Below are 26,477 nucleotides of genomic sequence, written 5' to 3' on the forward strand. Positions count from 1 at the left end.
GTTTTGCGGAGCGACTGCACGAAGTCGGTTTGGTTCATCAGATCGCCGATCACCGAAATGAACTCAGCTACGATCGAGGAGAGAGAGAAAACGACGTACCGACGGAAAGCTGCATTCCTTCCACGAGATGCTTCAGCTTCTCGCTTCCAGCGGGCTTGTAGGAGAGAAGCGAAATGAGCGTCTGGGAAAGAGAGCCGGAAGTGTCCGACTCCAGCTCGTAAAAACCGCTCGAATCATAATCACTAATCCTCACGAAAGGCGGGAATGTGTACAAAATGATCGTCAGCAGCGAGAAGAGCTGGCAATAAAGATTGCAGGCGATCATTTTCTTTTCAATATTGTCTTCTGAGAGAGCGGCGAAATTCTAGTTGAAAAGTCTAGCAGAGAGATACTCTGTAGAGCAGTTGCTTCAGTGGAAGGATGATATTCAACCCGCAGAGTGTTCCAACAAACTCGTCTCCTCCAACAATGCACATGTTTCTACACTGGAGCGCCAAACGTAGAAAGTACCGAAGTGCTCCGAGGATGTTCATGCACACCATATACTCCGTATCTGTGGTTCTTCCGATAATCTTCTTCAGAAGCTGTGATTTGACGATCATATCGAGATTGTCTTTGAACTGCTGTGACATGTCCTCCGTGAAGTGGAGATCCGATTGCATGTCTCCGAACATTGCACTAATGGCTCCACTGGTGCTGATTCGGATCTGCGGATTCGAACTATCAAGCTATGAAATGACGAGACGAACGAGAGAAAACCCCGTAGAGCAACTCCTTCGACATCGGGCTTTCCTCGCCCTTATTCTGTGCGTTTTTGTAGAATTTCTCCGATTTCTTTGTCTTCTTGCGAGAAGCCTTCCCCATTCACTATTTTGACCATAAAAGGGTTGGAAGAAATAGTGACTATTTTTGGAGTTTGTGAAATACCAGTATCGAGAAGGAGTTAAGTTGTGTTACAGATGGAATAACGTGGAGACACACGGGAATCAAGATCACGGTTCGAAAACCTGCAAAAAGACAATTGAAATACCAATTGGACAAAGAACAGCATTATTATTGGATGTTCCGCGGGGATATAAAAACTCTCTCAGATGTTCGACAAATGCCGGGGGAGTTTCATTTATAAGCAATTGATATCTGTATCAACACTTTCATTTCTCACATTTGTATTGTGTGAAATCTTATTCCAGGAATGAATGCATTATCTTCTACGTGTGGTAAGGCGCCTTCTGAAGAACAACTGGAAAGGAACGCAGCGTGTTTATTAGAAGGGAGCCATTTGGAATATTTATCTAGTGAAGAGAGTTCGCTGTACAGTGTTGTGCGGATAATCTGATGTTTTAGCGATGACCCCTTTTATCCTCCATATATGAAAACCTGTGAAAAGGGCCGAAAGCTTGGGATTCGGCACAAAACCCAAAAGTAGCCAAGAGGGGTGGCGGTCATGTGTAGCAAACTCAAGTGTTCACGATGTCGTTGTTGGAAACTGGAAAAAGAATTCGTCAACACTCATGAGTTTGTTTCTTTCGGCATGGTTATACATAGTTCCCGAATCATGCGGACCTGTAATTCTTGCCGCAGACGAAATAAGCCTCATCCAGCAGTTTTAAAAGCTAAAAAAGCGATCTCTCAGAGGTGCCACCCCTCCACTGTACCTGTCGAGCCTGGGCATTACGTTCAGAATTCTCTCCCTGTGATACAAGCTCCTTCCTCACTACCTTGTTTTCGTCCGTGCCAAGATAGTTGTGTGAAATCCACAGTTTGTCCGCCTCAGTCCTACCCAAGCCAAGAAACGGCAGCGAGGTCCTTTACCGTCTCTCCATCTTCGTCCAACAATAACTGCTATGTGGGTTTGAAGATCGTAGGAAGTTCTCCTGTGAACAGCTTTGAGGTGGACCATAAGATGAGGGAAGAAAACCTAGCCGCATGTCCTTTACCTTTTTCGATACCTATGACGCAGCAGTCGTCTTATCTCCCCTCTCCTTACAACCACTACTATTATTACTATTACTATTATTATTGCAGTCCTTACCCCACGGTTCGGACGACTTCTCAGTCCACGTCGTATATGGTGAATCCGGGATCGGCTATGCCTCCCACTGCGCTCTCCTCCAGTCGAACGAGGCCGTGTGCCTGTTTGGACTCACACAGTATCAACTGTAGTGGGTCGGATGGAGCGAGGAATGAGAAGTGTGTTTTGTCATCTCTGGATGTTCTTGTTGCGCTGTCGAAGAGGGAACTAGAGACTGTGAATAGCAAAAGTCGTGTGGATGCTACACTGTGTAGCGAGAAGGAGACACAGTCTAGCGCTGACGATACTATGTGATCGCTTTGGCGATATTGTATCTTACAACCAGAAGGTATCAAGAACTTCGAGAGTTCGTTATGATTGCATGTTCTGGAGTGTTGCTTCCGCTTTAGTATGATCTGTTTGTAAAACTCACTCTCTTTGCTAGTGAATTGGTTTGGTACACCTTTTCCTTCGTAACCTCCATCTTTCAAGTCCATTACCTTGATGTTTTCAAAAGGGGCATGGTCTTGTGGATTATTGGATAGAGGGTATATGCGAATTCTGGTCCCAAACACAATACCATGTCTGTGTTTTTTGTCGCTTCTTCAAAAGATTATATATATTTTATCAAATGAAGACGATTTTATTTCTATTTATTGCAGTTTGCTTATGTAGCGAGTTACGAGATGGTGAAACAATGATCGGCAGTCGGCGACTTGAGGACAACAGTCTTGGTTATCCTGGTAGAAATTAAGGTGACGTGCTGAGTATTAGCTTGTGGATATTGGGAGTATAGTTGCTCACCTTTGGGAGGCAAGTATATGTTTGCTTCGTTTATGCAAACGGGATCTGGGAGCTCACATGCTTTGATTTACGAAATGGATACAAAGACTTATGCAACTGAAGACTGCAGTGGTGAGCCCCTGTTTGAAGAATCCTATCGGTGGCAAAGTATTAATGAGACTTCAGAGCCGTCCTACCCATGTATTTTCCTTATTTGTGTTCTGTAAGAACTAGTTGTGCTCACTATGGAGAGAGATATCATCTCTTACTCTGTCACGTTCAGAGAGTGGTTCTATATGAATGTTGCGGTTACTTGCAACAATATGGTTTTGAATGAGACATATGACCTGACGTATTTCTTTTGTTGTTTCTGTTAGGAATAGCACAGCAGACTGTGTGAATACTGAGACCGGTGAAGATGTTTTTGCTTCCTTAAGAGAGGCAAATACTACAGAATTCCTTATTAAGTTTGAAGACGCAGGAGTGCGCTTTGGAGGGGAGAGTATACTTTACAAATATGTAAACGATTCTGGATGCAAATCGACCAGTGTTGGTTATATCATTCTGATAGCTGTGGTGTGCATTGTGATTATTGTAGTCGCCGTGGTTATCATTGTGTTACTTAAGCGCTCTGAGGCAAAGGGTAGGATATCGATGAAATGAGTTGAATGGAATAGAGGATAAGGCAAGAAAGGAGAGAAGGGAGAAGGAGGCAAAAGAAAAGGAAAAGGAAAAGGAAAAGGAGGCAAAGTCGAGTGATGATAAGAGTAAAGTCGAAATTAAGATGGAAAAGGCTGAAGAACCCAAGACTGAGGAAGTTAAGGCTGAGGAGCCCAAGACTGAAGAACCTAAGGCTGAAGAACCCAAGACTGAAGAACCCAAGACTGAAGAGCCCAAGACTGAAGAACCTAAGGCTGAAGAACCCAAGACTGAAGAGCCCAAGGCTGAAGAGCCCAAGGCTGAAGAGCCCAAGGCTGAAGAGCCTAAGGCCGAAAAACCCAAGACTGAGGAAGTTAAGGTTGATGACAATGCAAAGAAAGAATAAAATGCTTATTGGTTGAAAAATGAATAACAGCCATGCACTATTATTGCTAGACTAGTTTTTTTCTTTTGTTTCTTTGAAGACCTCATCAATATTCTGCGTAATAACAGAAACTACCATTCAGTAGGCAGATAAAAGAGTTATGTATTATTCCTTTCATACTATTCTTCTATAATCATTACTCAATACTGTGGAATACACCAAAATAGCAAAAAAAAGAAAGGAATAAATACTCTTGAAACATCGATAAAAGGTCGTGAATTCTTCATAGCTAAAAAGTAAATAAGTAAATAAGCAACGATACATGTACTTGTCTGTGTGTGTATGTGTATTGTATAGGTATTAAGAATTTCTATAATTATCGCAAAACAACTATACAGAAGTTCGTTTTAACCAAGAATCTTTGAATTATGGGTCAAACTGAATCAACTTTGTTACAGAGTTATAAAGACTTAACAAGGGCCTATCAGAACCTACAATTTAACTATGATGCGATAGAAGATGAGTTGTTTGCAACTTATCAGGATCTAGACAGTGCGCAATTGCAACTTGCTAGAAAGCAACATCAGGCCAAAAGGTTACGTGTAAGTAACAGCAGTTTAAATTTACGTGTAGAAACAATTTAAGCAGCCAAGCACTGTTCAGACTCGTAGTGCTAAATCGATTCGTATGATCTTTAGATGCCAGTGAGGAAGATATTCGCAGACAGCAGGTTTGATATTTCTAAAGGGATACTATGAATAGTCTCACTCCTCGAGTATGGAGCAAAGCACTGAAAGTAATTGGGAAGAGATTATGAGAAATGCTGAACTATTGGTAGTTTTATTGGAAGTGTATGAATGTAGAGACAACGAGAAGAGAATTTCAAGCGTTTGGTGAACAGATACAGATACCTGGCTTACGATGTGTCGGATGATCCTCTGGAACTGAAGACCCACTTGGTATTTAATGAAGCCCAGTATATGGTAAAATCTTTCTTTTGGAATGATTACGAATAGGCTCTGAATGAGGTCGACAAGGGCATTATCAATGAAAAGGAAGCTACGATTATTAACATGAGAAAGCGAGCCAGTTCACAAGACACAAATCCAAAGTTGCTTGAAGAAATTCAGGAGCTCAAGGTAAGTCCTTTGATGGAACTGTGAAAGTAGAATAAACTTGCTGATATGGAGCGTAAATACGCAACGATGGAGAGTGGATATTTGGCAGTGAAGGCGTATTTGACGAACAGCAACGAGTATAAGGAGTTGCGCCAGATTAAGGAGCGATACAAGGAGGTCCGGTCGGAATCGCGGGCTGATGCATGTAGATGGAAGCGGAGCACAGCGAATATGTGACGTTACTGGCGCAATATGATCAGCTCCAGGACGATTACTTACACCTTCAGGCTGATCATGATCGACTCACAGCAGCATTAGAGTTTGAAAATGCGCTGCCGAACCCTCCGGACTCCAGGAGTAAGCTACCTCTTGCTTTCGTTTAAACGCCAGGGTTGGTTCCGGTGCCAGGGCATGCGGACGTGGACACGGACACGGACACGGATACGGATAGGGACACAGACGGAAGGCCGAGGATGAAGACCGCAGTGGCGGTTATGGATAAGGAACAGATGGCCGAGGAGCTAGAGAAGACGAAAACGAGCAGCCGCGAGTTGGTGACGCGGATCGCCCAGGGAGCCAAGGACCACCAAGAGGAGCTGAAGAAGGAGAACGATCAGCTAAAGCGAGAGAACGATGATCTTCGAGACGAGCTGAGTCTGATGCAAACGAGTATCGACGATGAGGAGGACACGACGCCCGGTGACGGAGCGCGCGTGAGCAACGCGCTGAAGAAGCAGGCGAAGATATATCGCCAGCGCGAGCGCGAGCTGCAGAGTCGCATTCAAGAGCTCGAGCTGCAGACGAGCAAGCCTGTGGATCTGAGCGACGCCATCGATGAGGCGGTTCGCGAAGTGCTGAAGCGCGCGGCGGACAGCCAGACGCGTCTGAAGACGGAGAACCAGGCGCTGCGCCAGCGTCTGCGCCAGCTGGAGGGCAATGCGGACGACGACTTCGAGACGATCGAGGAGGTCATCCAGCGCACGATCGAGAACACGGACATGGAGCCGCATGAAATGGAGCAGAAGATCGACCTGCTGGAGAGCCAGCTGCTGGCATCGGAGGCAAAGGTGCTTCGTTTGGAGCATTCGAGCGGTGACAGCATGGACCGAGTGGAGGAGCTGGAGAGACAGCTGAAGGCGCTTCAGCTTGACATGCAGTATTGTATGCAGGACAACGTGGAGACGCTGGATCAGAGCAACTTCGTGTACGAGGCGCGCATGCGAGGCTCTTCGTACTATTACACCGATCCGGAGCTTGCTGCGGGTCCCGAAACGACCTCGGTGTCGTACACCTACGGAGATCGGGAGTTCGACGAAACCAGCAGCCTGTATGCCGCGAAGAAGAACATCAAGGTGCTGACGTTCGTGAATCAGCGGTACAAGGAAGTGCTCGCCAAGAACAATTTGGAAGGACAGGTGCACATCAGCTCGGAGGATCTGCTGGAGGTGGAGAGAATCAACAGCCAGAACTCCCCGGACACGCGCGCGCTGCTGCTTGAGAACACGCGACTCCGCAAGACGATCGCGAATCTGGAGGGCCGGTCTGCTCCTGAAAGCGATTTGGAGCACCGCAACAAGGAGCTGAGCGACCGTCTGCAGGAGACGAAGAGCCGATTGGAGACCGTGAACGAGGAGTTCCGCAGACTCAACGAGACGATCGGCAGCTCGGACTTGACGGACCCGATGAGCATGGCCACTTCGGTGAACGACCTGCTGGCCACGCAGAAGCGTTTGGAGAAGGTGTCGAAGGAGAAGGAAGAGGAGATCGCCAACTTGCGAGTGGATATCGCGAACCGTGAGCAGCAGCTCGCGGACAAGAAGAGGGAGGTGCAGATCGCTTACGAGATGGTGGAGAAGAAGACGAACGAGTACAACGAGATCCGCGATCTCGTTACGAAGAGAGAGAAGGAGATCGCGGAGCTGCGCTCGCAGCTGTCCCGAATGCGACGTCCTTCGGATGTTCACTCCGACCTGAGCGATTCCAGCGACTCCAGCGATAGTGAGCAGGAGTCCACGTCGTCGGAGCTGCAAAAGAAGATCGAGGAGCTGCAGGGCGAGCTGAACCATCTTCGCAGCAAGCAGGACGATAAGATCGCGGATGTGGCGCTGACGCAGGAGGAGCTTCTGCAGAAGGTGCAGAGCCTGGAGAAGGAGAACGATAATATGCGTCAGGATATGGAGAAGCAGCGCGAGGCGATCAATTCGCTGGAGGAGCAGAAGAAGGAGATTACGAACAAGATGGAGTTGAACCAAAGCATGCTGACGATTTCCGATACGCAGCTCAAGAAGACCATGCACGAGCTGGACGATCTGAAGAGCAAGAAGGAGAAGCTGGAGAGCGATATGGAGAAGCTGCAGGAGTCGAACAAGGCGTTGCAGAAGGAGCTGAAGAAGAGCAACAAGAAGGGCAAGAAGTCGTCGTCGTCGTTGTCGTCGTCCTCTACCGACCTCACGGCGAGCGAGAAGGAGATTGAGAAGATTCGAGAGGAACTGGACGCGACGATCCAGGAGAAGAAGCAAGTGGAGGAGGAGAAGGAAGCTCTTCTGAAGGAGAAGGAGGAGCTGGAGAAGAAGCAGAGAGAGCTGGAGGACGAGCTGGACAAGTCGCACAAGGACATCGAGGTGAAGGCTACGGAGTTGACATCGCTTGCGGGCATGATGAAGGAGAACAAGGAGAGCTCGCTGAAGGAGAAGGAGGAGGAGCTGGAGAAGCTCCAGAAGGAGAAGGAGGAGTGCGAGAAGGAGCTGGAGGAGCTGCGGAAGGAGCTCGAGCAGGCTCAGCACCGAAACGCTCTCCCGGAGGACCAGGTGGAGCGCGAGAAGGAGCTGGAGGAGGAGCTGGAGAGCAAGACGAACGAGCTGGAGCAGGTGCTGAAGGAGAAGGAGGAGATCGAGAAGACGCTGGAGGAGGTGGAGAAGGCGAAGAAGGAGGCCGAGGAGAAGCTGGAAGAGCACAAGCTGGAGAACGAGGCCAAGCTGGCTGCTGCGGCTGCGGCTGCCGACGCGAAGATTCGCAGCTTCGAGGAGCAGCGCGATGAGATGAAGAAGGCCGCCGAGGAGGCGGAGAAGCGCGTGCAGGAGCTGGAGAAGGAGCTGGAGGAGGCGCAAGCGGCGGCTCGTGATGCCGATGAAACGGTGAAGGACCTGGAGAAACAGCTCGATGAGATAAAGAAACGACCCGAGGAGGCGGAGTCTGCGTCAGACGCGGACGCGGAGAAGCAGATCGCTGCCTTGGAGCGGGAATTGGCGGACGCCAAGGAGGCCGCGGAGAAGAAGACGCAGGAGTTCGAGGAGCTGAAGAAGGAGAACGAGGAGAAGATCGGCGAGCTGAACAACGCGAAGACGCAGCTGGACGAGAAGGCTGCGGAGCTGGAGGAGGCTCGCACCGAGGTGGAGAAGATGCGCAGCGAGCTGGAGGACGCCAACATGCGCGCGGAGAGAGCGGCCGCAGCCGAGCAGGCGGCGCAGGAAGAAGTGGAGCGCGTGAAGGCGGAGCTGGAGAACCTGGAGAAGGAGCTGAAGGCCACGCAGGAGCAGCTGGAGTCGCTGCTGAGCGATGGAGAGGAGAAGAAGGAGGAACTGGACCGAGCCAATCTGGACAAGATGAAGAGCGCGCAGGAGGCGCTGACGCTGTCCATGGCGGTGAACGAACTGAACAAAAAGACGAAAGAGCTGGAGAAGCAGCGCGAGGAGAACGAAGCCAAGATCAAGGACTTGGAGGAGGAGCTGGAGAACACGCAGAAGACGATCGAGGAGCAGCAAAAGCAGGTCGAGGAGCTGGCGACTCAGGTCGCGGCGTCCGCGAGCAGCAAGCCTGGCGAAGCGGCGGGCTCGAAGGATCAATCCGATCTGGAGAAGCAGCTGAGAGAGTCGCAGCGCCAGCTGGAGGAGGTGCAGAACGAGAAGGAGGACGTGGAGCGCGCGCAGCGCGATCTGGAGTACGATCTGGAGGAGAAGAAGGAACAGCTGGAGGCGCTGACGAAGGAGAAGGAGGAGAAGGAGAAGGAGGTGAAGGAGAAGGACGAGCAGATCGATCGGATCACGCGCGAGCTGGAGTCGGTGCGCGACCTGGCGGAGACCTCGAACCAGAATCTGGAGAGCAAGGAGGAAGAGCTGGCTGCGAAGATCGAGGAGCTGGAGCGTCTGACGCGGGACCAGGAAGACAAGGAGAAGCAGATCGAGGAGCTGAAGGAAGAGGTGGAGCGACTGCGCGGCGCGGCGGAGAAGGGATCTGCGGACGAGGACGTGGAGGCGCTGCAGCGAGAGATCGAAGAGAAGAACAAGCGGATCCAGGAGCTGCAGGACTCGATGGAAAAGAAGAGCGCAGGTGGTTCGGCGGAGTCGAGCGACTCGGATGTGGAGGACATGAAGGAGCAGTACAGAGAGCGTCTGCAGGCACTGAACGAGGCAGCGAAGGCGAGCGGGTCCAAGGGCCGGCTGGAGACGCTGCTGACCGCGCAGCTGGAGAAGAACCGCAAGATGGAGGAGAAGAACCGCGAGCTGAGACGAAAGAACAAGGAGTCAGAGCGAATGATCCAGCGAAAGGATCAGGACATCGCGAAACTGCAGAAGGGAATGGAGCAGTTGAAGCAGCAGTGCGACAAGGACGTGCGAAGCTCGAAGGACGAGGTATCCAAGGCCATGATCGAGTTGCGCAGGGAGAACGAGGAGCTGCGCAAGAGCTTGGAGCAGTACATGGAAGGAGCCTAATAGTAGTCATAACCTGTTTGTTTTATAAGATTGTGACCCAATTATATAGAGACCCTCATGGGCCCTAGTCAATTACGTCATATATTATTATTGATGAATTTTATTCCCGTCTTGCTAATTGTTTCCCTTGCTTTTGCGGCCCAACCTGCCCCGAATTCAAAGCTGATTATCAGCGACTGTGGTGACAAGACTTATTTGCTCCATTACACAAACGTTACCGCGACTGAGTTTAAGCGCGGTAAGGATGTTGTCATTACTTCAGAACACGAACTGTTGACTGCGGATGTTAAATCCGGAACTGTACATTTCAATGTTCTTCGAAATGATGTGGGAGCGATGTGTGGGAGAATAATGGTTAGATGAGCGTTTTTTCTCATGATTTCAACTATTGTGGATACCAGGAAGCGAGCCTTCCTCTTGCTCTTGGTAAGATCAAGTACACGGGATCCGATTGCTCGAAGCCTCGTCCCTATGAGGATTCTTTCAGCATGTCTGTAAAGATGCCTATTATTACTCCTTCGGTATTGGCACGGACTGGGTGTTAGTTGTAGGGAAGATATCAGTTTAAGTTGGATGGAGCGTCTCCTTCCGGACAAAAGCTCTTCTGTTTCTATGCGTATACCGATTTGTAAAGTGAATTTCACAGCACCTCATTGTTGGTTATTTGAGATACGCTTTTTGTTTGTTTCAAACATTTTGCTATGGGAGCTGCTGAGAGTAGTCAGATTGTAAACTACGATATCTTCCAAAGAGATGATTTCTTTGCCAATCCTTTTGACTGGGAATTGCATCATGCGAAAAGCAAGCTCGATGGGAGTCGTGTGTCGATTTTCAGAACGAACGCGAAGAGTGCATCCTCCAGTAATGCGTATGTTTTAAATGAGTCGGCTAGAGTGTAGTTTGAAGAAGATTAGGATGTTCCGGCATCCCTGTATCCTAAAGTATATAGAAGGAAATGAGTCAGATACTGGAGTATTTTATGTAAGAATTTTCGTTACTGTACGTTAATTTGCTCTAGGCAACGGAATTAGCGATCCCACTGTCCGAGTGGTTAGATTATGCAAAAGGAGATAAGAAGAGGGAGGAATCAAACCCTATCTACCAGTTCCTTCCGGATAAGCTGAATAAGCGAGAAAATCACTATTTTTGTAATGCATAGTGATCACCTTGTTTCGTGGTGCATGTGGGGAATGGCGAACATCCTGAAAGCCCTCAAGTTTCTTAATGAAGATGCGAAGCAAGTGCACGGTTACATCCACCCTTCTAGCATATTCGTGACGCAGTCCGGTTCTTGGAAGCTCGGTTTCTTCGATCTGACGTACGAGTTTAAGCCGAAAGAAGATCCTCCTTATTTCTATCTGTACCGAATTTCGTTTCATTTCGATCCCAGCGAAAAGCAGCAGCTGCTCCCAACTGCCTACCGCTCTCCCGAGCGAACAGACAACAACTTCTCCCTCATCGGGGACTGCACGATTTGGGGTCAAGACATGTACGGATTCGGCGAGTACGGAATTTCAAAACCGCGTTTATCGATCGTAGACTGATCGACTTCGTGTTTAAAGGACTCAAAATCCCCGGCCAGCTTTCCAACTACGTGCTCCGCTGCAAGAGCGCGCCGCTTGGCCGGCCGGCGCCCAGCCGTCTGCTCGCGGCCTTCAGCAAGCATCCCCTAGTGAAGTAGGCCCTATTTTTGGAATTCCAAAAGATCGCTGAATTTCTTGGAGGAGAAGGCGATCAAGGATCCGATCCAGAAAGAAGCGTTTTTCAACCAGCTGAACTCGCTCCTCGCGAAATTCCCGAGCGTAGCAATGAAGGCGGGCTCGAATGCAGGCGATTACGGTGGAGTTCATTTTGCCGCTGCTGATGGACGAGCTGGTGCACGGACAGACGGAGTTCGCGCCCATCGTTCTGCCCTCCGTGATCATCATCGGAAGCAGTCTCCCCGCCGAGCGTTTTTCGTTTGGATTCCCGCGGGGATTGATCGTAGAAGGGAGATCTCGCCGCTGATCACGCAGCTGTTCGGTCGGAGAGACCGCGCAACGCGGCTGCAGCTGCTGAAAGTGGGGTCCGGAGGTGCAAATGATGCGCAGAACCTGGATAGCTACATCAAACTGATCGACCGGCGCGTGGTGAATAGCGATATTTTCCCGCAGGTGATTCTGGGACTGTCGGACACGTCGGCGAGCATGCGCGAAGCGACGATCCGCGTGATGATCCCGTTGACGCCGCTGCTGGACCGCGAGAACCAGGAGAAAATGGTGCGGGGACTGGGGTCGCTGCAGGCGGATCCGCTGCCGGCGATTCGGACGAACATCCTGGTGTGTTTGAATCACATCGTTGCGGATCTGGAGGCGTCGGTGCGTCGCCAGGTGGGCGGATTGCGGGTCGATCGAGAGCTAGTTTGCTTTCCCGTGCATCGGCCGCGGAATGAAGGATCCGTTCCCCAAGGCGCGCATTCAGTCGCTCAAAACGATCAAGAACACGCAGCATTACTTCGACGATGGCGTAGGACGCGGCTTCTCCCCTCTCTCTCTCTAGTTGCTGGCGCGGCGCATTCTGCCGTCGCTCTGCCCGCTGCTCTGGGACGTCGAGACCACGGTGCGCGACACAGCCTTCGACGTCGTGCAGTCGCTCCTCAACCGCATCTACGTTTGGTTTGGGTCGTCGATTCCATGCAGGCTGGCCATCAGGAGTGGACCAAGACCGGCTCGGAGCCCAAAGCCCCCGTGGAGCCGTCGAAGGACGCGCCGTCGATGCTGCAGGCCACTGGCGGCTATGTGACCTCCGCGATGTCCTGGGTGGCGGGATCGCTCATCGGGAAGTCCGCCAACGCTACAGAAACAGCAGCGGCAACGACAGCAGCGACAGGAGCAAGCGAATCAGCGGGAGAAAAAATGCCGAAAGCGGTGTCGAGCAGCACGGTGAACTCGGTATTGCCGGCGATCACGCGAACGGAGCTGTCGATGGAGGAGCTGGAGCATCTGGGGGAGCCGTCGAAGGCGGAGTCGACGCTGGAGCGAATGGACAGTCTGGAAGACGATGTGTGGGGCGAAGAGGGCAAGGAAGACGCGAAAAAGAAGAAGACGACGACGACGAGCGAGGAGGGATGGGAGAGCGAGGGCTTGAAAGCGATGGGCGGCTGGGACGACACGGGTCTGAACTTCAGCGATGAGGAGAACAAGGAGCTGGAGAAGGAGTCGCAGAACTTGGAGATGATTCGACAGATGGCCGAGCGAATGAAAACGAAAAGCGAGTCCCCGAAGAAGAGCGACGAGGGCTGGGAGGATGAGTTTGGCGGCACGAAGAAGACGCGGACGCGGCGAACCACCGCGGCGAAGACGACGAAGTCTGCCGCCAAGCCGACGAAGATTTCGGATGACGATTTGATGGCGATGCTCAACGATGACAAGCCGCTTCCCGCCAAAAACACCGCGGCGAAGAAGGCCTCGGACGGCTGGGACGACGGCTGGGACGACGAGCCCGCGAAGAAGCCCGCGGCGAAGAAAGCGTCGGACGGCTGGGACGACGACTGGAACGAGGAGCCCGCCTCGGCTCCGACTTCGAAGAAAGCGTCGGACGGCTGGGACGACGACTGGGACGCGCAGCCCGCCTCTGCTTCGAAGTCTGCGGCGAAGAAGGCGTCGGATGGATGGGACGATGACTGGGACGCGCAGCCCGCTTCGACTTCCACGTCGACGAAGAAGGCTTCGGACGGTTGGGATGACTGGGACGCCAAGCCCGCACAGCCCGCACAGCCCGCACGCAGCGCAGCCCGCGCGCCGAAAGTGTCGAAGGCAGCGTCGGGGTGGGACGACTGGGACGACGCGCCGACAACAACGAAGACGATGACGAAGATGACGAAGATGACGGACGGATGGGACGACGACTGGGACGCGCAGCCGGCGACAAAGACGAAGACGACGAAGACGACGACGGACGGGTGGGACGACGACTGGTAAGCAGCGAAGAGCCGAAGCAAATGGGGTGTGTTTGTTGGAACAAACAAGTGAGAAAAGAGCGCGGAATTCGGACCGCACGGCGTCGGTCAGAACGTCCAGCTGCGCGATCTGCTGTCGAATCTGCGTCCATTCCCCTCCAAACAGATTGGTCTCCGCGATCCACACTACGCCTCGCTCCTCTCCCTCATTCCCACATAGCAGATACAGCAAGAACGTCCGGTACTCCCGGCTCAAACCCTCATTCTCCACGGCCTCCACGATTCCGTTCTCCACGAGGCTCCGCACCGCGTACTTCCCTCCTCTCCACACATACAGCAGCACCAGACATCGCCCCGCCATCACATACTTCGCGTTGTCCTCTCCGTACCCCGCTCCGTCCACCACACACTCCAACGCCTCTCTCTCCAGCTCTCCCAGACGCTCCTCCCACGCTCCTCCCTGCTCCCCAAAGAACGAAACCAGCTCCGCGAACTCCGGCGCTTCCACGGTTCCGCGCTGCAGCGTCGCGCCGATGATGCACTGGATCGCTTCGTCGCAGTCGCTCAGCCGGTCCAGCGTCCCGCGGTTATGCAGAAACAATGCGTTCACGAGCTGCAGCGGGAACACGCCGCTGCGCGAGAAGGCGGCGTAGAGCGAGAGCTTGAAGAGCGGGAGCGCGTCAAAGAACGCGCAGAGGTCGAAGAGGACGAGAAAGGTCGCGAGAAACGCGGGGGAGAACCGATCGAATTTGGAGTGGACGAAGGACTGCCCCAGCTCCGCGTTCAGCTCCTCCTGGAGGTGCTCGAGACACGTGTTTTCGAGCTCCAGGTCGGGGAAGCGCGTTATAACGAAGTATAACAAGGACGAAAAGAGAAGAACCTTCTGGTTCATCGGAGCCATTTCGTAGGTCTTCAGCAAGGAGAAGGACTGCTGCATGCAGCTGAGGAGAGCGGAGAGGACCGCTGGAATGGTTTCCGGGGAAAAGCGAGGTTGGAGGGAAATGTACAAGAGTTCCTCGCTACCATCAAACAAAGTGAACGGAACTACAGCGCGTTCTTCTGGAGCGAGGTAACCATGACGCGCCGCAAGGAGCTGGGGGAAAGCGGGAGAAGACTGCGTACGATTCGGTGAAAGAAACTTGCGGCGATTTCGGAGCGCGCTTTGAATGTTCCTGAATGCAGGAGCCGACGTAGGCTGTAGATCGCGTTTTCCGGACAGGCCTGGGATGCTCCATCTCCCTCTTTTCCTGCGGAGGAGCCAGGGCAACAGGAGCCGGAGGAAGCAGTGGCTTGCTGCCAACGGGAATGGAATCTGGTATAGTTTGTACTAAACATGTCGATCCGCGAAAACAAAATACTGGGATTTCCTTTCTTTAGTTCGGCGATTTGAGATATATATAGATCATTTGTTTCTACGGTCAAGACGAGGCATTTGAATTACCTTGGAGTAAAGTGCGGAATTCTTCAATGCAATGTTCATACATTTCCTTTTGTGCAGCTAATTCATTCCGAAGACGGATGTTCTCTAATTTCAGCTCGGTGTAGTTCTACAAATGGTATATAGGATAGAGATACTACCCTAATGCTGATAACATGCTCCATCGAATCAACACTGACCACCAAGCAATTATTTACAAACAAACAAACAAAGTTTAATATAATAATAATATCAATCATTCAATTTATATATGGGAAAATATGGAAAAGGAGGGAACGAAGGAAAGAAAAAGAGTAGGAAAAATCATTGTTAATGAGGAAATGATCTATACATGGTGAGTATGCGCAAATCTTAGACGCAAAGAGTATCTCTCTCTTTGTGCTCTGTGATTTCCAATCATTTTTGGACATTAGTTTGAGAGCATGATCATCCCTCACAGCTCCCACAACTTGTCCTTCACAATTCATCTTTCTTTCTCTCTTTCTCTCACTTACTGTTACCGTGTTGAATTGAAAACTTGCTTTTGAATCGATTCGTAGCGCTGTTGTAACAACGGATCCAATTCATCACCAGCCTTGATGCTCGTTTCAGGGAAAGAACTCGTCCGAACAAGATCTTGCAACAGCTCTAAAAGAACAGGAGACGCGGAGTCTAGGAGCTTCACGGAAGACTCCAAATTCTCAATGGCTTGTTGTAAAAGTCTTAGAATGAGGTATAGAAACGATTAGCTACGATAATTGGGGCTGAGACAGAAGAGACTTCGTGAGCTGTAAAAAGAGTACGCAGAACTCTTCGTCCTGGAAAAGAGCACACTTGGAATCACTGGAAAAGGATAAAATCGCGGAGGAAACTGTCGCCATGGTAACCTGCGGTTGAGTACAAGGCTAAAAACACAGTACATAGTCATTCGAAATGAGTAGAATACTGATCGCTGTGACATAATCCTCATCTCTCCAATATCGCAGAAAGGACTAAAGCAATAGCACCGAGCGCAGAGGAACATACTGTAACGAGAAGTCTTCTCCGAACGAGAGTATCCACAATGTGCAGAGACATAACACAAAGTAACCTAAAACATGACTGACAGCAGCTACGGTGTACCTAAATGACTTTTTGCTAGAGAAAACGGGATTTACACGAACCGGAACAAAGCATGAATGAGGGTGTAAAATCGCGGGGAATTCTGGACAAGTCGGCATGAGGAAATAGAACTAATTATTCATTCTAAGCAGCTATGCCTAACGTTCCGATTGAGAGAGATATGCTTTTCCGTTCCTTGGGGAAAACTTTCACAGACAAGGAATTTGATGAGCTTTGTTTTGAGTTTGGAATTGAGCTTGATGAAATCGTAACGGAGACGCGTATGAAGCGAAAGCAAGAGGGAAGCGAGGAGAAGGAGGTGGTTGTTTACAAAATCGACGTTCCTGCCAACCGTCAGGATCTGCTATGCCTGGAGGGTATTTCCCGCGCGCTGCGAATTTTCATGGGAATCGAGGAAGTTCCGGTAGGGGGCTGGGGAGGAGTTTGTTGTGTAGAAGTATCACCTCACTCAGCCTAAGCAGGAGCGTATCAAGATATTCGTCGAGAAGGACACGAAGGTATCGTTTTTTGGCCGCCTCTGAAGCTAGCAAATTCGTCCCTACATCGTCGGCGCCGTTCTTCGCAACATTCACATGAACCACGACGTCTACAACAAGTACGCCTCGCTGGCTCGCTTCTCTCTCTTAGCTTCCTGGACTTGCAGGACAAATTGCATCTGAACATCTGTCGTCGTCGCAACCTGGTGGCCATCGGAACGCACAACCTCGATTCGGTGAAGCCTCCCTTCTACTACCGCGCGCTCCCTGCCGAGCAGATCGTGTTCCAGCCGCTGAACCAGACGCGCGACTTCAATGCCCGCGAAGTACGCTCGAATCCCCGCGATTCCCGCTAGCTCATGGACTTCTACCGCAATCCCGCGAACGACTGCAAGCACCTGATGCCGTACACGGACCTGATCTACGACTCGCCGGTGATCCCTGTGCTGGTGGACTCGGAAGGAACGGTTTTGTCGCTGCCTCCGCTCATCAACGGAAAGTAGAAACGTGGAAGCGTGTGAAGGGCAGTCACAGCCGGATGGACTACGAGACGGAGAACATCTTCATCGACTGCACGGCGAAGGACGTGACGAAGGCGTCGATCGTGCTGAACACGCTGATCGCGATGTTCTCGGAGTACTGCGACGACCGGTTCTCTGCGGAGATCGTGGACGTGGTCTACGAGGAGGGCTCCGTCTTCCCCGAGGGCCGCTCGCTGACCTACCCCGACTTCTCCGAGAAGCATTTGGACTGCTCGGTGGCGGAGTGCTGCTCGACGATCGGCGCGGCGATCCCGGTGGACGCGATGCTGGCGGACCTGCACAAGATGCAGCTGGACGCGACCGTGCTGGACGCGGACACCATCCGCGTGAACATCCCCATCACGCGCTCCGACGTGATCCACCCCTGCGACGTGTTCGGTGGGCTGTCTGGCGGCGGAGCGAGCTGTAGAGGACGTGGCCATCGCGTACGGGTACAACAACATCCAGCGGAAGCAGCCGCCGACGCTGACGACGGGCGCGGAGCAGCCGATCAACCAGCTGTGCGGATGGCGGCGAGGCTTCACGGTAGATCGGACATGATCCGCGCGCAGATCGCCATGGCGGGGTACACGGAGGTGCTGACGCTGTCGCTGTGCAGCCGCGCGGAGAACTACGCGATGCTGCGGCTGGAGGAGGACGGACTGGCCGTGCGCCTCGCCAACCCCAAGACCGTCGAGTTCGAGGTCTGCAGAACCTCGCTCCTCCCCGGCATCCTCAAGACCTTCCGCGAGAACAAGCACGTGCCCTACGCCAAGGGGGTCAAGCTCTTCGAGGTCAGCGACGTCGTGCTCAAGGATCCCGCCAATTATGTCGGCGCGCGCAATGAGCGCAGAGTCTGCGCGGTGTACATGGGACAGGCCGCGCAGCTGGAGGTAGGCATAGGAGGGCGGCTGGGACGCAGATTATCCACGGACTGATGGACAGACTCATGCGATTGCTCGATGTCGCGCCTGCGCCGCGGTACAGCGGAGTGGCCGAGGAGGTGGCCGAGGGACGGAAGCAGTACTATATCCGGGAGGGAGAGTACGGAGCCTTCTTCCCGGGACGCTGCTGCGACATTGTGATCATTGATGGAGAGAAGGAGGAGGTCGTCGGCCACTTCGGAGTGCTGCATCCTCAGGTGATCAAGAATTTCGAGCTTCGCTACCCGGGCTCGGCTCTGGAATTGAATTTGGAGAAGTTCTTGTAAGAAACTGTTTGTTGAACCCAACTTTTGGAATTCCGGAAATCGGGGTAACGGAATGTTTGCATATTCATTTTTTGGACTGCTTTTTGAGGCTAATTCGGGGATGGAAACCTATTCAATCAGCGTTTTTATTATCTACGGGACCCAAACCTATACTCTGGACATTCCTTCCTTATTTACGGTTAGACAACTGAAAGAAGTTCTTAGTGTTGGTGCTTGCCGGATGGGTGACTTCTAGGATCAGCTTGATATCGAGTTTGATTACATTATTGTAAGTTTTGAGACTATAATATTGGACAATGATAAAACGCTCGCCTACTATGGCATTAAAACGGAGAGCTGTATCGACGTGTTTCGAAATGCTTTTCAGAAACTCAAGGATGTCGATATTGTTTTGTTAGAATTGAACACTTGGCTCGACAATTTGGCCCACGACTATGAGGATTCCAGTTCTTTTGTCCGTCACGCTGATTATGTAATAAACAAAGTACAGGAAAGTTCCAAGGAGCCCTTCCCTTTGGATGTCATCGACGATGCGATATCCTATATAGACCGTTGTACTGAGCATTCCGCGAAGCTCGAGAACACGGCTCAACTTTTGGTCAACAAGTATGCGTATCTTCAGAACTCTCTCAGCGAAATGCGGAGCATGCTGCAAGAGAGCAAGATGGAGCAGTTAGCGTTGAAGAAGAGTTCGTCTTTGCTTGCTTGCTTGCTTGCTTGCTAACGCGTAGAATTCGACGAAATGGGGCTCCACGAAGCTCAGTTTGAACAACGACTCGATTACGATCCCACCTTCCGTTCCACGCGTTCTCCCAGAGATCAAAGCCCGGGCCGCGCGCTCACTCCCATCCGCGAGTATTTGCAGTCGCTCTACACGCGCGAGATCGATGAGCAGACGCGATCGCTGCGGCGCTGCCCGATTCAGCAGCTCTTTCAACTGCACCCAATGCACGAAACGCAGAGCCTGCAAAAGCCGCTGCGGTCGATCGTGCAAGTGGACGAATACGGAATGGTTCGGAAAGAGGCGGCAAACGAAGCTGAACGCGGCGATGAAACCGATATGGAGGAGTTAAAAGCGATTCAGGAAGCGAATTGGAATCAGCTGAAGCGACTGAACGGATATCGCATACTATCAGAAGAAGAAGATGATGATAATGATGTTGATGTTGATGATGTTGTTGATGATGGTAATGGGAATGGTGTTCGAGACGTAGCTTCGAAGGAGGGAAGGCCAACACGCTGTGCGTCCTGGAGCGGGGTCTCATTGTGTAGACGAGTTCCACGCGAACAAACAAGCGATGGCGTTCTTGGAGGAATTGGAGCGATCGAAAGACACGCCGCAAACCATTCAATGCATCGATTTCTCTTGTTTCTCTCTCTCTTCGCCCCTCACGTCTAGTCGCAGGCATCGGGAACGACGGCTTCACGCGGTTCGTCGATTTATTCATCGACAACCCGCACCTCAAACTGCGCGAGCTGCGTCTGCAAGGGAACAATTTGGGTCCCAATCAGATCACCTACCTCACCAACCAACTCCATTTCGGATCGCTCAGCGCCTCCAAAGCCTTCATTTTCCCCGACCTGCGCGTCCTCGACCTCAGCAGTACTTCTCTTCTCTCTCCTTCGACTCAAACGCAGACAACCCGCTCGGCAACGAAGGCGTCAGCCAGCTTTTCCTCCTCTTCAAGCACAACTGCTTCCCCGACCTCCGCCAAGTCTTCCTCCTCAGTGGGCCTTTCGCGTTAATTTGAATGGCAGACTGCCGGTTCGGCACGGATATCGCGTCCACGCTGCTCTCCATCCACCTCCACGAGAACAATCTCATTAACTTCGTCACCGGCGCCACGCAGGCCTCCCTCATGCCCCGCGGGGAACAATCCATTATAGAGCGGTTAGAGGAGCGCATCGAGGCCGGTTCCCTACGCAATCTCGAGATTCGCGGTAATGCAGACGGATCGGCTGAGAGCGTAGAGACGGTATCCGACGCGTGTCTGCAGCTCTATTTCAGCCTCGCCGTAGCGAACTGCGTGAACACCGTGGAGAAAATCGTCCTGAAAAACGTGGATCTGAGCGGCGGGGCGTTTCATCTGGTTTCCGCGATTCTGCGTCGCTACGTGGCCTACGGACGCTGCGGCCGCCTCGCCAGCCTCTCTCTGATCGGTTTCTCCGGTGCGATTCGCTGAGATTTAGAGTGCAACCTGGACGATTCGCACGTTCCCTCGCTGCTCCGCCTGCTCCGCACGCTCGCCGCGCACCGCTCCGATTTCCCCGGTTTCCCCGGTTTTTCGTTCCTGAACCTGGAAGGTTTCCCCGGTTTCTCCGATTGAGACGCAGGGAACCGGCTCTCGGAAGCGGGGTACCGCCTGTTGTTGGCGGAGCTGCGATCGCTGCGCGCGCAGGGCTTCGTTTTCGACTGCAGCACGACGCGTAGCCTTCTCTTTGTTTTCTCTCTCCGCTGACGAGCAGGGAACCCCATCGGCGACGCGGGACTCGCGTTCTTCCTCGCGCAGTTCTACGCGCAGTACGCGGACGCCATCGACACGCTCAATTTCACCGGCTGTTCGCTCTCCGACGCCGCCATCGACGCGCTCGCGCGCTCGCTGCGGGCGCTGCATGACGCGGGGCACGTGCTCCCGGTCCGGGTGCTGAATCTGAGCGGTAGAACCGCGGGGATTGTGCGAAATAGAGAACGAAATCACGGATAACAGCATCGCGAATTTGCTGGATGTGTTCGCGCTGCTGCCGTCGCTGCATAACGTGCTGGTGGATCGTAGCGCGTTGGGGAGAGTGGAAACGTAGAAACCATGCTGTCGTCGACGGGACTGTTTCACATTTTGAATCACTTCGTGCAGAACAAGGCGAAGAAGTTCTACCTCTGTATGCGAGGTAGGGGTCGTGAGGAAGCGTAATTGAAAGGAAATCCGGTGGAGGAGGAGGAATTGAAGGAGCTGTCGGACATCGTGGCGAATAGCTTCTCTCTGGAGGATTGCGTGCAGGTGGAGTTGGTCTAGTTCCGGCAGCCGGCACGCTGCTGTTGTGTGTACAAATTGTGCGTGTTTGTTGTGAAACGAGGGAGCTAAGGATTGTTTTTCGACTGCCCAAAACAACCACAATTTTTAATATATGGCTCAGTTGTGAATGCCGTATCAAAAAGCGACACGGAAGGAAAAATATGATATTTGTAGACTCAGTGACGAGACTTTGGGGATCATCAACGAAATGTTGAACATCATGGTCGAACGAATCCAAAACGGCAACAGAGACATGGGTATCCTATCCGGAGGTCGTGTGATGTAGATTTTTCTTATTCCAGAGGAGATCTACATTACTTTGGTACTGGCAATCAGCTAAAAATATCAAAGCTCGGCGATACTTTATACTCGTCCCTAAGGGATGTTTTAATATTTGTGATTGAAGACATGGCTAAAGAAAGTGATAAAGAATTAAAATACCAGGTTCCCAAGCATACGAGCTTCGTGGGTTCCATCATTAAAGTAGGGTTGGGAACATGCTGTAACCTAGAACGTGGCTATCGACGTGATCGCTCAGAACCCGGTTCATAAAGAATTTCTAGATTCGCTTTGCCATATGAAGGGCAAGTACAATCTCGACATTTCCTCAAACAGTTTTAAATTGCTCTACCGCGATACTGTTTTGAAGCTAGCGGAGCGCGGCTATCTGTTTGACGACGATCCAGAGCTCCTTCAGATTCAGCACGAATCGAAGGGTCTGCCTCTGATTCCAGGGAATCTCACGGCCCCTGCGACGCTCGAGCCGCTCTCGGTCCGTCCCGAAGACGCAATTCACTTCAGTCAGACCGGACTGTTCGCGCCATTACCGGTGCAGGGATCGGAGAACACGTCGATCGAAGACTACGAGCTGGTAGTCCGTCGGGTTCTGCTTCTGAATCAAAGGCGAACGACGTCGAAGGCGTGAAATCGAACTGTCGCAATCGCATCGTGTTTCCGTTCCTCCGCCGGCTTTTCGAGACGCAGAAAGCGGCGACTGTGACGCTGCGGCGCGTGCAGGACGTGATATCGGGCTCCGAGCCCGACAGCGAGGTGAAGGCGGCATTCAACAAGAAGTATCTGGAAATCATGCAGGGGAACCAGATTCCGATGGAGCGACCGCTGGACGGACTGCAGGACGGACTGCAGGACCGATGCATGATGCTGGCGATCAACTCGATAAAGGGGCGCTTTGAGAAGCTCGCGGTGGATAAACTGCAGAAGAGCTTGCGGGAAGGGAGGACGAGCGCGGGGAAGACGCGAAAGCGCTATGTGAAGGTTTCATCGGCGAAGAAGGCGAAATCTGTGGAGAGCGCGCTGGACTATCCGGTACCGTGGCAGACGGACGCGGCGCAGGGAGATATGTTCGCACCGCTGAATTAGTCTACTTTTTGTTGTGAGGAGTGTTTGTTGGCAAATGAATAATCTGGGTGGGATGGAACCGGCCGAAGAGCTGTTTGACAGTTGGGACACTGTACATCATGAACTCTAGATATCTCGTTTTCTTCCGTCTCAAACACTTCTCGCCTTGGAGTAGGACGGATTCTGGCTGGATGTGAGAGGATAGGATTTTGAAAAAGCAATTCGCTTCGATCAAGCTCGCGATGCCGACATCCCGCCGATGGAGGAGCGGCAAGACTATTTTCAAAGGAGTCGCCCGCTTTCGCAGCCACGGCCACTCAATCCCGAGCTGGATGTTCACATGAATTTCTCTGACTACTATACTCCATCATTTCAACCCATTCCAGAAGCGGCACAGGCTCCACCGATCAATCGTTCCTCTGTGCCCATTCCGCAGTATGCGCCCTACAGACCGGCAAAAAACCAAATGCAGTTGGCGGTGATTCCATCTTCCGATGATTCCGACTCTTCCTCCCTCGATGTTCTTACAAACGGGGAAGATCCGCAAAAATACCAAAGCAGCTTCGCCTTGCAGCCGAGCATTAATTCTTTTTTGGAGGAATGTGGCCTCCCTCCATTGGCTTTTGATCAAATGACATACGATACGAAGGATTCGATCGTTTGATTTTATTGGAGATGCGACTCTAGTACCAATCCTATATACAAATGCTGGCAACTCGCTTCGTCGAATTGCGCAATGGAGCCCAGGCTTCGCAGAGCGTCCAGGACCAGCCAGCTCTTGAAATGGTATGTTTCTGTTTAAAATTTTTAAATATAAATTGCTATTGGATTGTCTTACTTTTTTGATGTAGTTGAGGGAGGTAAACGAGACTGTAAGCGGAATCATTCATTCGAACTCGCTGACTTCGCATGTTCGCTTGATTGACAATGTTCGCCACATCGGTCGCCGATTAAAGAAGGACGAGAAAATGGCCAAGTCGCTGAACGAAATGATGACCATCATGTATTTGAGGGCTCGTTGTTTTGAATCAAAGTGAAAATGATGATACCAAACCACCCGTCATCGAAGACCTCAAAACGATGGATAAGGAGTTTGATCAACGCCTGGAAAGTGATTTCAAGAAGCTGATGCGTATGCGGACATACAAAGCGCGCTATAAAGAGATTCTGGTGTTGCTAGTGAATCTTTTTTATCTCTAGTTTCTAAAATACAAGGTTGTGGAATTGCTTAATCGACAGCGAGAAGATAAAATAGATCAGTTTATTGAAGTAGACAAGCTGATTCCGATCGTGGAGAAGCACAAGTTTCCCCTGAGTCGAATTAGGGAGATTCTTTCAAGTCGAGCGTTCACTCCCGAATGGAAAATTCGCGAACTCAGAGATTTATTTTCGGTTTGCTCTCTTTGTTGAACACACACTCTTTTTTCTGATGTCTGCCTTTCACCACCATTCTGCGGAAGAACCCTTGTGCATCATCTGGGATTGCGACGGTACTCTTCTTGACACGGAAACGCAGTCCTCGCATATCATTGCGGATATTATGGAATCTGTGAAGCCTGGAGCAAGAGAGATCGAATTGTATGCAGTCTGGGACCGTTTTCTGATATAGTGCGAATCACAGCTTGATTTGTGGAATGCCAACGGAGTTGTGGGTTCGATGGATGATGGACAAAGCAGAATTGGACGGCTTGATTGATCCCGAGGACTTTGTTCTATTTTTCAGGGATCGGTTTATCGTGTAGGCAAATCGGTACGTCGAAGGGATGAAGAAAGCTGCCCCCACGTTCAAGAAGCTGAGAGGAGCCGAGTCGTTGACTCGCTTCTTCTTTGAACACGGAGTGAAGCAATATATGGCAACCTCAACTCCTCGTTCCTTAATTGGATCCAAGCTGGCTCCTCACAAGGTACGCTCGATTCGATTTGGCCCATCTTCAGGAAATGATCGATCGTTTCGAAGCGATCGTGACGGCTGAGGATGTTAAAAATGGAAAGCCCGCTCCGGACATTTTCTTAAAGGCAGCGTCGATCGCCGGAATTCCTCCAGAGCACTGTATCGTGTTCGAAGACTCTCCGCTGGGAGTGAAGGGAGGTCTTGCAGCCGGAATGAAAGTCGTCGCGATTGCCTTTCCTGGAAGCGACTTGTCGAAGTTTGACGGAGCCTGCCAAGTGAGAGAGAAAGGAGATGAGGGATGATGGGTAGATTGTGGAGGATCTCTCGCAGTTTGATTCGGTTCCATTTGGACTCGAGAAGTATGTTTGCGACGAAGAATAGTCAATTTATGATGTTGTAAGTTGTTTGTTTTAAAAAGAGATTGCCGCAAAATGATTCGCTGTCTGAGGATGTCATTTCGCGGTCGTTCTTCAGCGATTGTGAGAATCTGAGAGATAGAAGTGATTTGTAGTTGAGATCGTTGGAAACCTCTGGAAATAGAGTTTTGGGGCTTACCACGTCTCTTAATAAACCATATTCAAGATTCTTTTCGGATTCTACGGAGAGTCCAGCAAGTTCGGAGAATAGTGTTTTATATGTACTTCTGATTTGAGAATAGGAAATAACAGAGTGTAAAAGTGAAGAGGGGAGAAAGGAATATCGTATTGATGGGATAGGAAGATGAACTCTAGCACTTGACAGTCGTATTCTCGGATTATGTGCAGGAAGTGATGATTGAATGCATCGTTTCATATAGACCCGCTGTTTCCGGGTGACACTCACCAACTTTGTATCCAGGACGTTTTCTCAAGTGAAAACTCAACAGTTTGTATTCATTTGTGCACAAGCATTTAATTATTTTCTAGCGTTTGAATTGCGTCGCAAGCTCTATCGGTCAGCATTGAAAGAGAAGCCTTCCAAAGAGAATAGCCGACTTCGTCGATACAATCAGAATAGTGAGAAGCGTCAATCCGTGATCAATTGCTTCCAAGACCTGCTTGGTCGCAGTCCGGTCATCGCTTCGAACGTTTCTCAGTTTATGGAGCGTTTAGTGAACGGTTCTAGTCGATTTTTTAAAAAATAAACTTCAGAGAACGAGAAGGATCCGCTGGCCTATTCGCTTCTTCTAGACATCTACAATCGACAATGCGTTTCCTCGAACACATCGTCCTCGTTCTACATGTCTTACGACACAACACAGTCCATTCTATCGCTTTGGAAGAAAATCTTCCGCAACGGTACGTCCTGCGGTTTGTTTGTTTTCACGCAGAAATCGTTCTCCAATCAGCTTCCTTGAACATTTTGCTCGCTCTCGCGTCTCGAAAAGACGCTCTCCTTTCGATTATTCACCAGTTCCCTGCCTATTTAACTGCAGTCCAGGCAAACGACGCCAACAACCGCTTCTACGTGCACATGGGAGAATTCGTCCCGATCGTGGTTCTTTGGCCCGTTTCTAATCTAGGCGCAGCGTCTTCTCTTCGACGGACACTTCCGCGAGTTCAACATCCTGGAGAGCCTGGTGTTCCACGAGCTGGACGCGTCGTGTCCGTATCTGCCGGCTCTGATCCGCAGCACGCTGGGCGCGCAGTGCTTCTACCGTAGCCTCCCGCTTCGGCTTGGACGTAGGGCAGGAGGACTGCGTCTGGGAGGCCGTGCAGGACCGGTACAAAGCGCTGCTGGGGAAGACGGCGGAGGAAGAAGGGACCAGCGAGCTGGACCGCACGCTCTGCGAGAAGCTTCTGGTGCTGTCGATCCGCGTAGAGCCGCGACGGCGAAGCGATGCGATGTAGAACGGCGAGTACGCGCTCTGCGTGGACGTCCTGCACTTCTGCGCGAGCTCGGCCATTCC

At 51.3% G+C, this 26,477-nt stretch overlaps 13 protein-coding genes; 12 read left to right on the forward strand and 1 right to left on the reverse strand.

Moving 5' to 3' along the window:
• Window positions 1–1,173: 1,173 nt before the first annotated feature.
• On the forward strand, window positions 1,174–2,424 carry GSBLH_T00002770001 (uncharacterized protein). XM_013041270.1 has 5 exons: window positions 1,174–1,311; window positions 1,345–1,422; window positions 1,453–1,515; window positions 1,546–1,651; window positions 1,682–2,424. Exons 1-5 carry the CDS (start codon window positions 1,193–1,195, stop codon window positions 2,324–2,326), a joined length of 1,011 nt encoding a protein of 336 aa, XP_012896724.1. The 5' UTR covers window positions 1,174–1,192; the 3' UTR covers window positions 2,327–2,424.
• Window positions 2,425–3,552: 1,128 nt separating this feature from the next.
• GSBLH_T00002771001 (uncharacterized protein) lies at window positions 3,553–3,855 on the forward strand (the record flags this gene model as incomplete). Its single annotated transcript, XM_013041271.1, has 1 exon — window positions 3,553–3,855. The coding sequence occupies one exon, from the start codon at window positions 3,553–3,555 to the stop codon at window positions 3,853–3,855; it is 303 nt and encodes a 100-aa protein (XP_012896725.1).
• Window positions 3,856–4,246: 391 nt separating this feature from the next.
• On the forward strand, window positions 4,247–7,097 carry GSBLH_T00007080001 (uncharacterized protein; the record flags this gene model as incomplete). The annotated part of the gene is given in 10 exon segments (XM_013041272.1): window positions 4,247–4,420; window positions 4,452–4,485; window positions 4,517–4,548; window positions 4,581–4,652; window positions 4,682–4,777; window positions 4,835–4,957; window positions 4,988–5,141; window positions 5,153–5,293; window positions 5,327–7,068; window positions 7,077–7,097. Coding segments are annotated over 10 exon segments (2,589 nt in total).
• A 181-nt stretch (window positions 7,098–7,278) lies between these two features.
• On the forward strand, window positions 7,279–9,657 carry GSBLH_T00002772001 (uncharacterized protein; the record flags this gene model as incomplete). XM_013041273.1 has 1 exon in its annotated part: window positions 7,279–9,657. One exon carries the CDS (start codon window positions 7,279–7,281, stop codon window positions 9,643–9,645), a length of 2,367 nt encoding a protein of 788 aa, XP_012896727.1. The 3' UTR covers window positions 9,646–9,657.
• An 81-nt stretch (window positions 9,658–9,738) lies between these two features.
• GSBLH_T00002773001 (uncharacterized protein) lies at window positions 9,739–10,320 on the forward strand (the record flags this gene model as incomplete). XM_013041274.1 has 3 exons in its annotated part: window positions 9,739–9,972; window positions 10,005–10,166; window positions 10,197–10,320. The coding sequence occupies 3 exons, from the start codon at window positions 9,739–9,741 to the stop codon at window positions 10,275–10,277; spliced, it is 477 nt and encodes a 158-aa protein (XP_012896728.1). The 3' UTR covers window positions 10,278–10,320.
• A 26-nt stretch (window positions 10,321–10,346) lies between these two features.
• On the forward strand, window positions 10,347–11,326 carry GSBLH_T00006492001 (uncharacterized protein; the record flags this gene model as incomplete). Its single annotated transcript, XM_013041275.1, has 5 exons — window positions 10,347–10,513; window positions 10,545–10,626; window positions 10,664–10,749; window positions 10,805–11,149; window positions 11,185–11,326. 5 exons carry the CDS (start codon window positions 10,347–10,349, stop codon window positions 11,324–11,326), a joined length of 822 nt encoding a protein of 273 aa, XP_012896729.1.
• Window positions 11,327–12,317: 991 nt separating this feature from the next.
• On the forward strand, window positions 12,318–13,604 carry GSBLH_T00002774001 (uncharacterized protein; the record flags this gene model as incomplete). The annotated part of the gene is made up of 1 exon (XM_013041276.1): window positions 12,318–13,604. One exon carries the CDS (start codon window positions 12,318–12,320, stop codon window positions 13,602–13,604), a length of 1,287 nt encoding a protein of 428 aa, XP_012896730.1.
• Window positions 13,605–13,942: 338 nt separating this feature from the next.
• On the reverse strand, window positions 13,943–15,259 carry GSBLH_T00002775001 (uncharacterized protein; the record flags this gene model as incomplete). The annotated part of the gene is made up of 7 exons (XM_013041277.1): window positions 13,943–14,035; window positions 14,064–14,601; window positions 14,631–14,675; window positions 14,705–14,909; window positions 14,941–14,994; window positions 15,024–15,129; window positions 15,161–15,259. 7 exons carry the CDS (start codon window positions 15,257–15,259, stop codon window positions 13,943–13,945), a joined length of 1,140 nt encoding a protein of 379 aa, XP_012896731.1.
• Window positions 15,260–16,252: 993 nt separating this feature from the next.
• GSBLH_T00002776001 (uncharacterized protein) lies at window positions 16,253–18,328 on the forward strand (the record flags this gene model as incomplete). XM_013041278.1 has 9 exons in its annotated part: window positions 16,253–16,524; window positions 16,556–16,618; window positions 16,649–16,716; window positions 16,749–16,923; window positions 16,954–17,096; window positions 17,126–17,517; window positions 17,549–17,639; window positions 17,669–18,011; window positions 18,041–18,328. The coding sequence occupies exons 1-9, from the start codon at window positions 16,384–16,386 to the stop codon at window positions 18,326–18,328; spliced, it is 1,704 nt and encodes a 567-aa protein (XP_012896732.1). The 5' UTR covers window positions 16,253–16,383.
• Window positions 18,329–19,626: 1,298 nt separating this feature from the next.
• On the forward strand, window positions 19,627–20,655 carry GSBLH_T00002777001 (uncharacterized protein; the record flags this gene model as incomplete). The annotated part of the gene is made up of 6 exons (XM_013041279.1): window positions 19,627–19,696; window positions 19,728–19,931; window positions 19,967–20,056; window positions 20,087–20,269; window positions 20,300–20,488; window positions 20,519–20,655. 6 exons carry the CDS (start codon window positions 19,627–19,629, stop codon window positions 20,653–20,655), a joined length of 873 nt encoding a protein of 290 aa, XP_012896733.1.
• An 881-nt stretch (window positions 20,656–21,536) lies between these two features.
• Window positions 21,537–22,264, forward strand: GSBLH_T00002778001 (uncharacterized protein; the record flags this gene model as incomplete). XM_013041280.1 has 3 exons in its annotated part: window positions 21,537–21,596; window positions 21,626–21,822; window positions 21,851–22,264. The coding sequence occupies exons 1-3, from the start codon at window positions 21,560–21,562 to the stop codon at window positions 22,262–22,264; spliced, it is 648 nt and encodes a 215-aa protein (XP_012896734.1). The 5' UTR covers window positions 21,537–21,559.
• A 468-nt stretch (window positions 22,265–22,732) lies between these two features.
• On the forward strand, window positions 22,733–24,094 carry GSBLH_T00002779001 (uncharacterized protein). XM_013041281.1 has 5 exons: window positions 22,733–22,799; window positions 22,829–22,869; window positions 22,904–23,356; window positions 23,386–23,484; window positions 23,550–24,094. Exons 1-5 carry the CDS (start codon window positions 22,754–22,756, stop codon window positions 23,733–23,735), a joined length of 825 nt encoding a protein of 274 aa, XP_012896735.1. The 5' UTR covers window positions 22,733–22,753; the 3' UTR covers window positions 23,736–24,094.
• A 33-nt stretch (window positions 24,095–24,127) lies between these two features.
• On the forward strand, window positions 24,128–24,989 carry GSBLH_T00002780001 (uncharacterized protein; the record flags this gene model as incomplete). XM_013041282.1 has 5 exons in its annotated part: window positions 24,128–24,276; window positions 24,308–24,407; window positions 24,441–24,602; window positions 24,634–24,864; window positions 24,899–24,989. The coding sequence occupies 5 exons, from the start codon at window positions 24,128–24,130 to the stop codon at window positions 24,968–24,970; spliced, it is 714 nt and encodes a 237-aa protein (XP_012896736.1). The 3' UTR covers window positions 24,971–24,989.
• Between the last annotated feature and the right edge of the window lie 1,488 nt (window positions 24,990–26,477).

This window comes from Blastocystis hominis, assembly GCF_000151665.1.
Source record: "Blastocystis hominis, Singapore isolate B (sub-type 7) whole genome shotgun sequence assembly, scaffold_2".
Taxonomy (NCBI): domain Eukaryota; class Bigyra; order Opalinata; family Blastocystidae; genus Blastocystis; species Blastocystis hominis.

Excerpts from the sequence above, each read along its gene's own strand:
- GSBLH_T00002770001 (XM_013041270.1), top strand. The coding sequence starts at position 1,193 with ATGAATGCATTATCTTCTACGTGTGGTAAGGCGCCTTCTGAAGAACAA. Across the intron at positions 1,312-1,344 it reads TCTAGTGAAGAGAGTTCGCT|CGATGACCCCTTTTATCCTC; the intron begins GTACAGTGTTGT and ends CTGATGTTTTAG. Across the intron at positions 1,516-1,545 it reads GAATTCGTCAACACTCATGA|TTCCCGAATCATGCGGACCT; the intron begins GTTTGTTTCTTT and ends GGTTATACATAG.
- GSBLH_T00002779001 (XM_013041281.1), top strand. The coding sequence starts at position 22,754 with ATGAATAATCTGGGTGGGATGGAACCGGCCGAAGAGCTGTTTGACA. Across the intron at positions 22,800-22,828 it reads GGCCGAAGAGCTGTTTGACA|ATATCTCGTTTTCTTCCGTC; the intron begins GTTGGGACACTG and ends CATGAACTCTAG. Across the intron at positions 22,870-22,903 it reads CAAACACTTCTCGCCTTGGA|GATTTTGAAAAAGCAATTCG; the intron begins GTAGGACGGATT and ends GTGAGAGGATAG.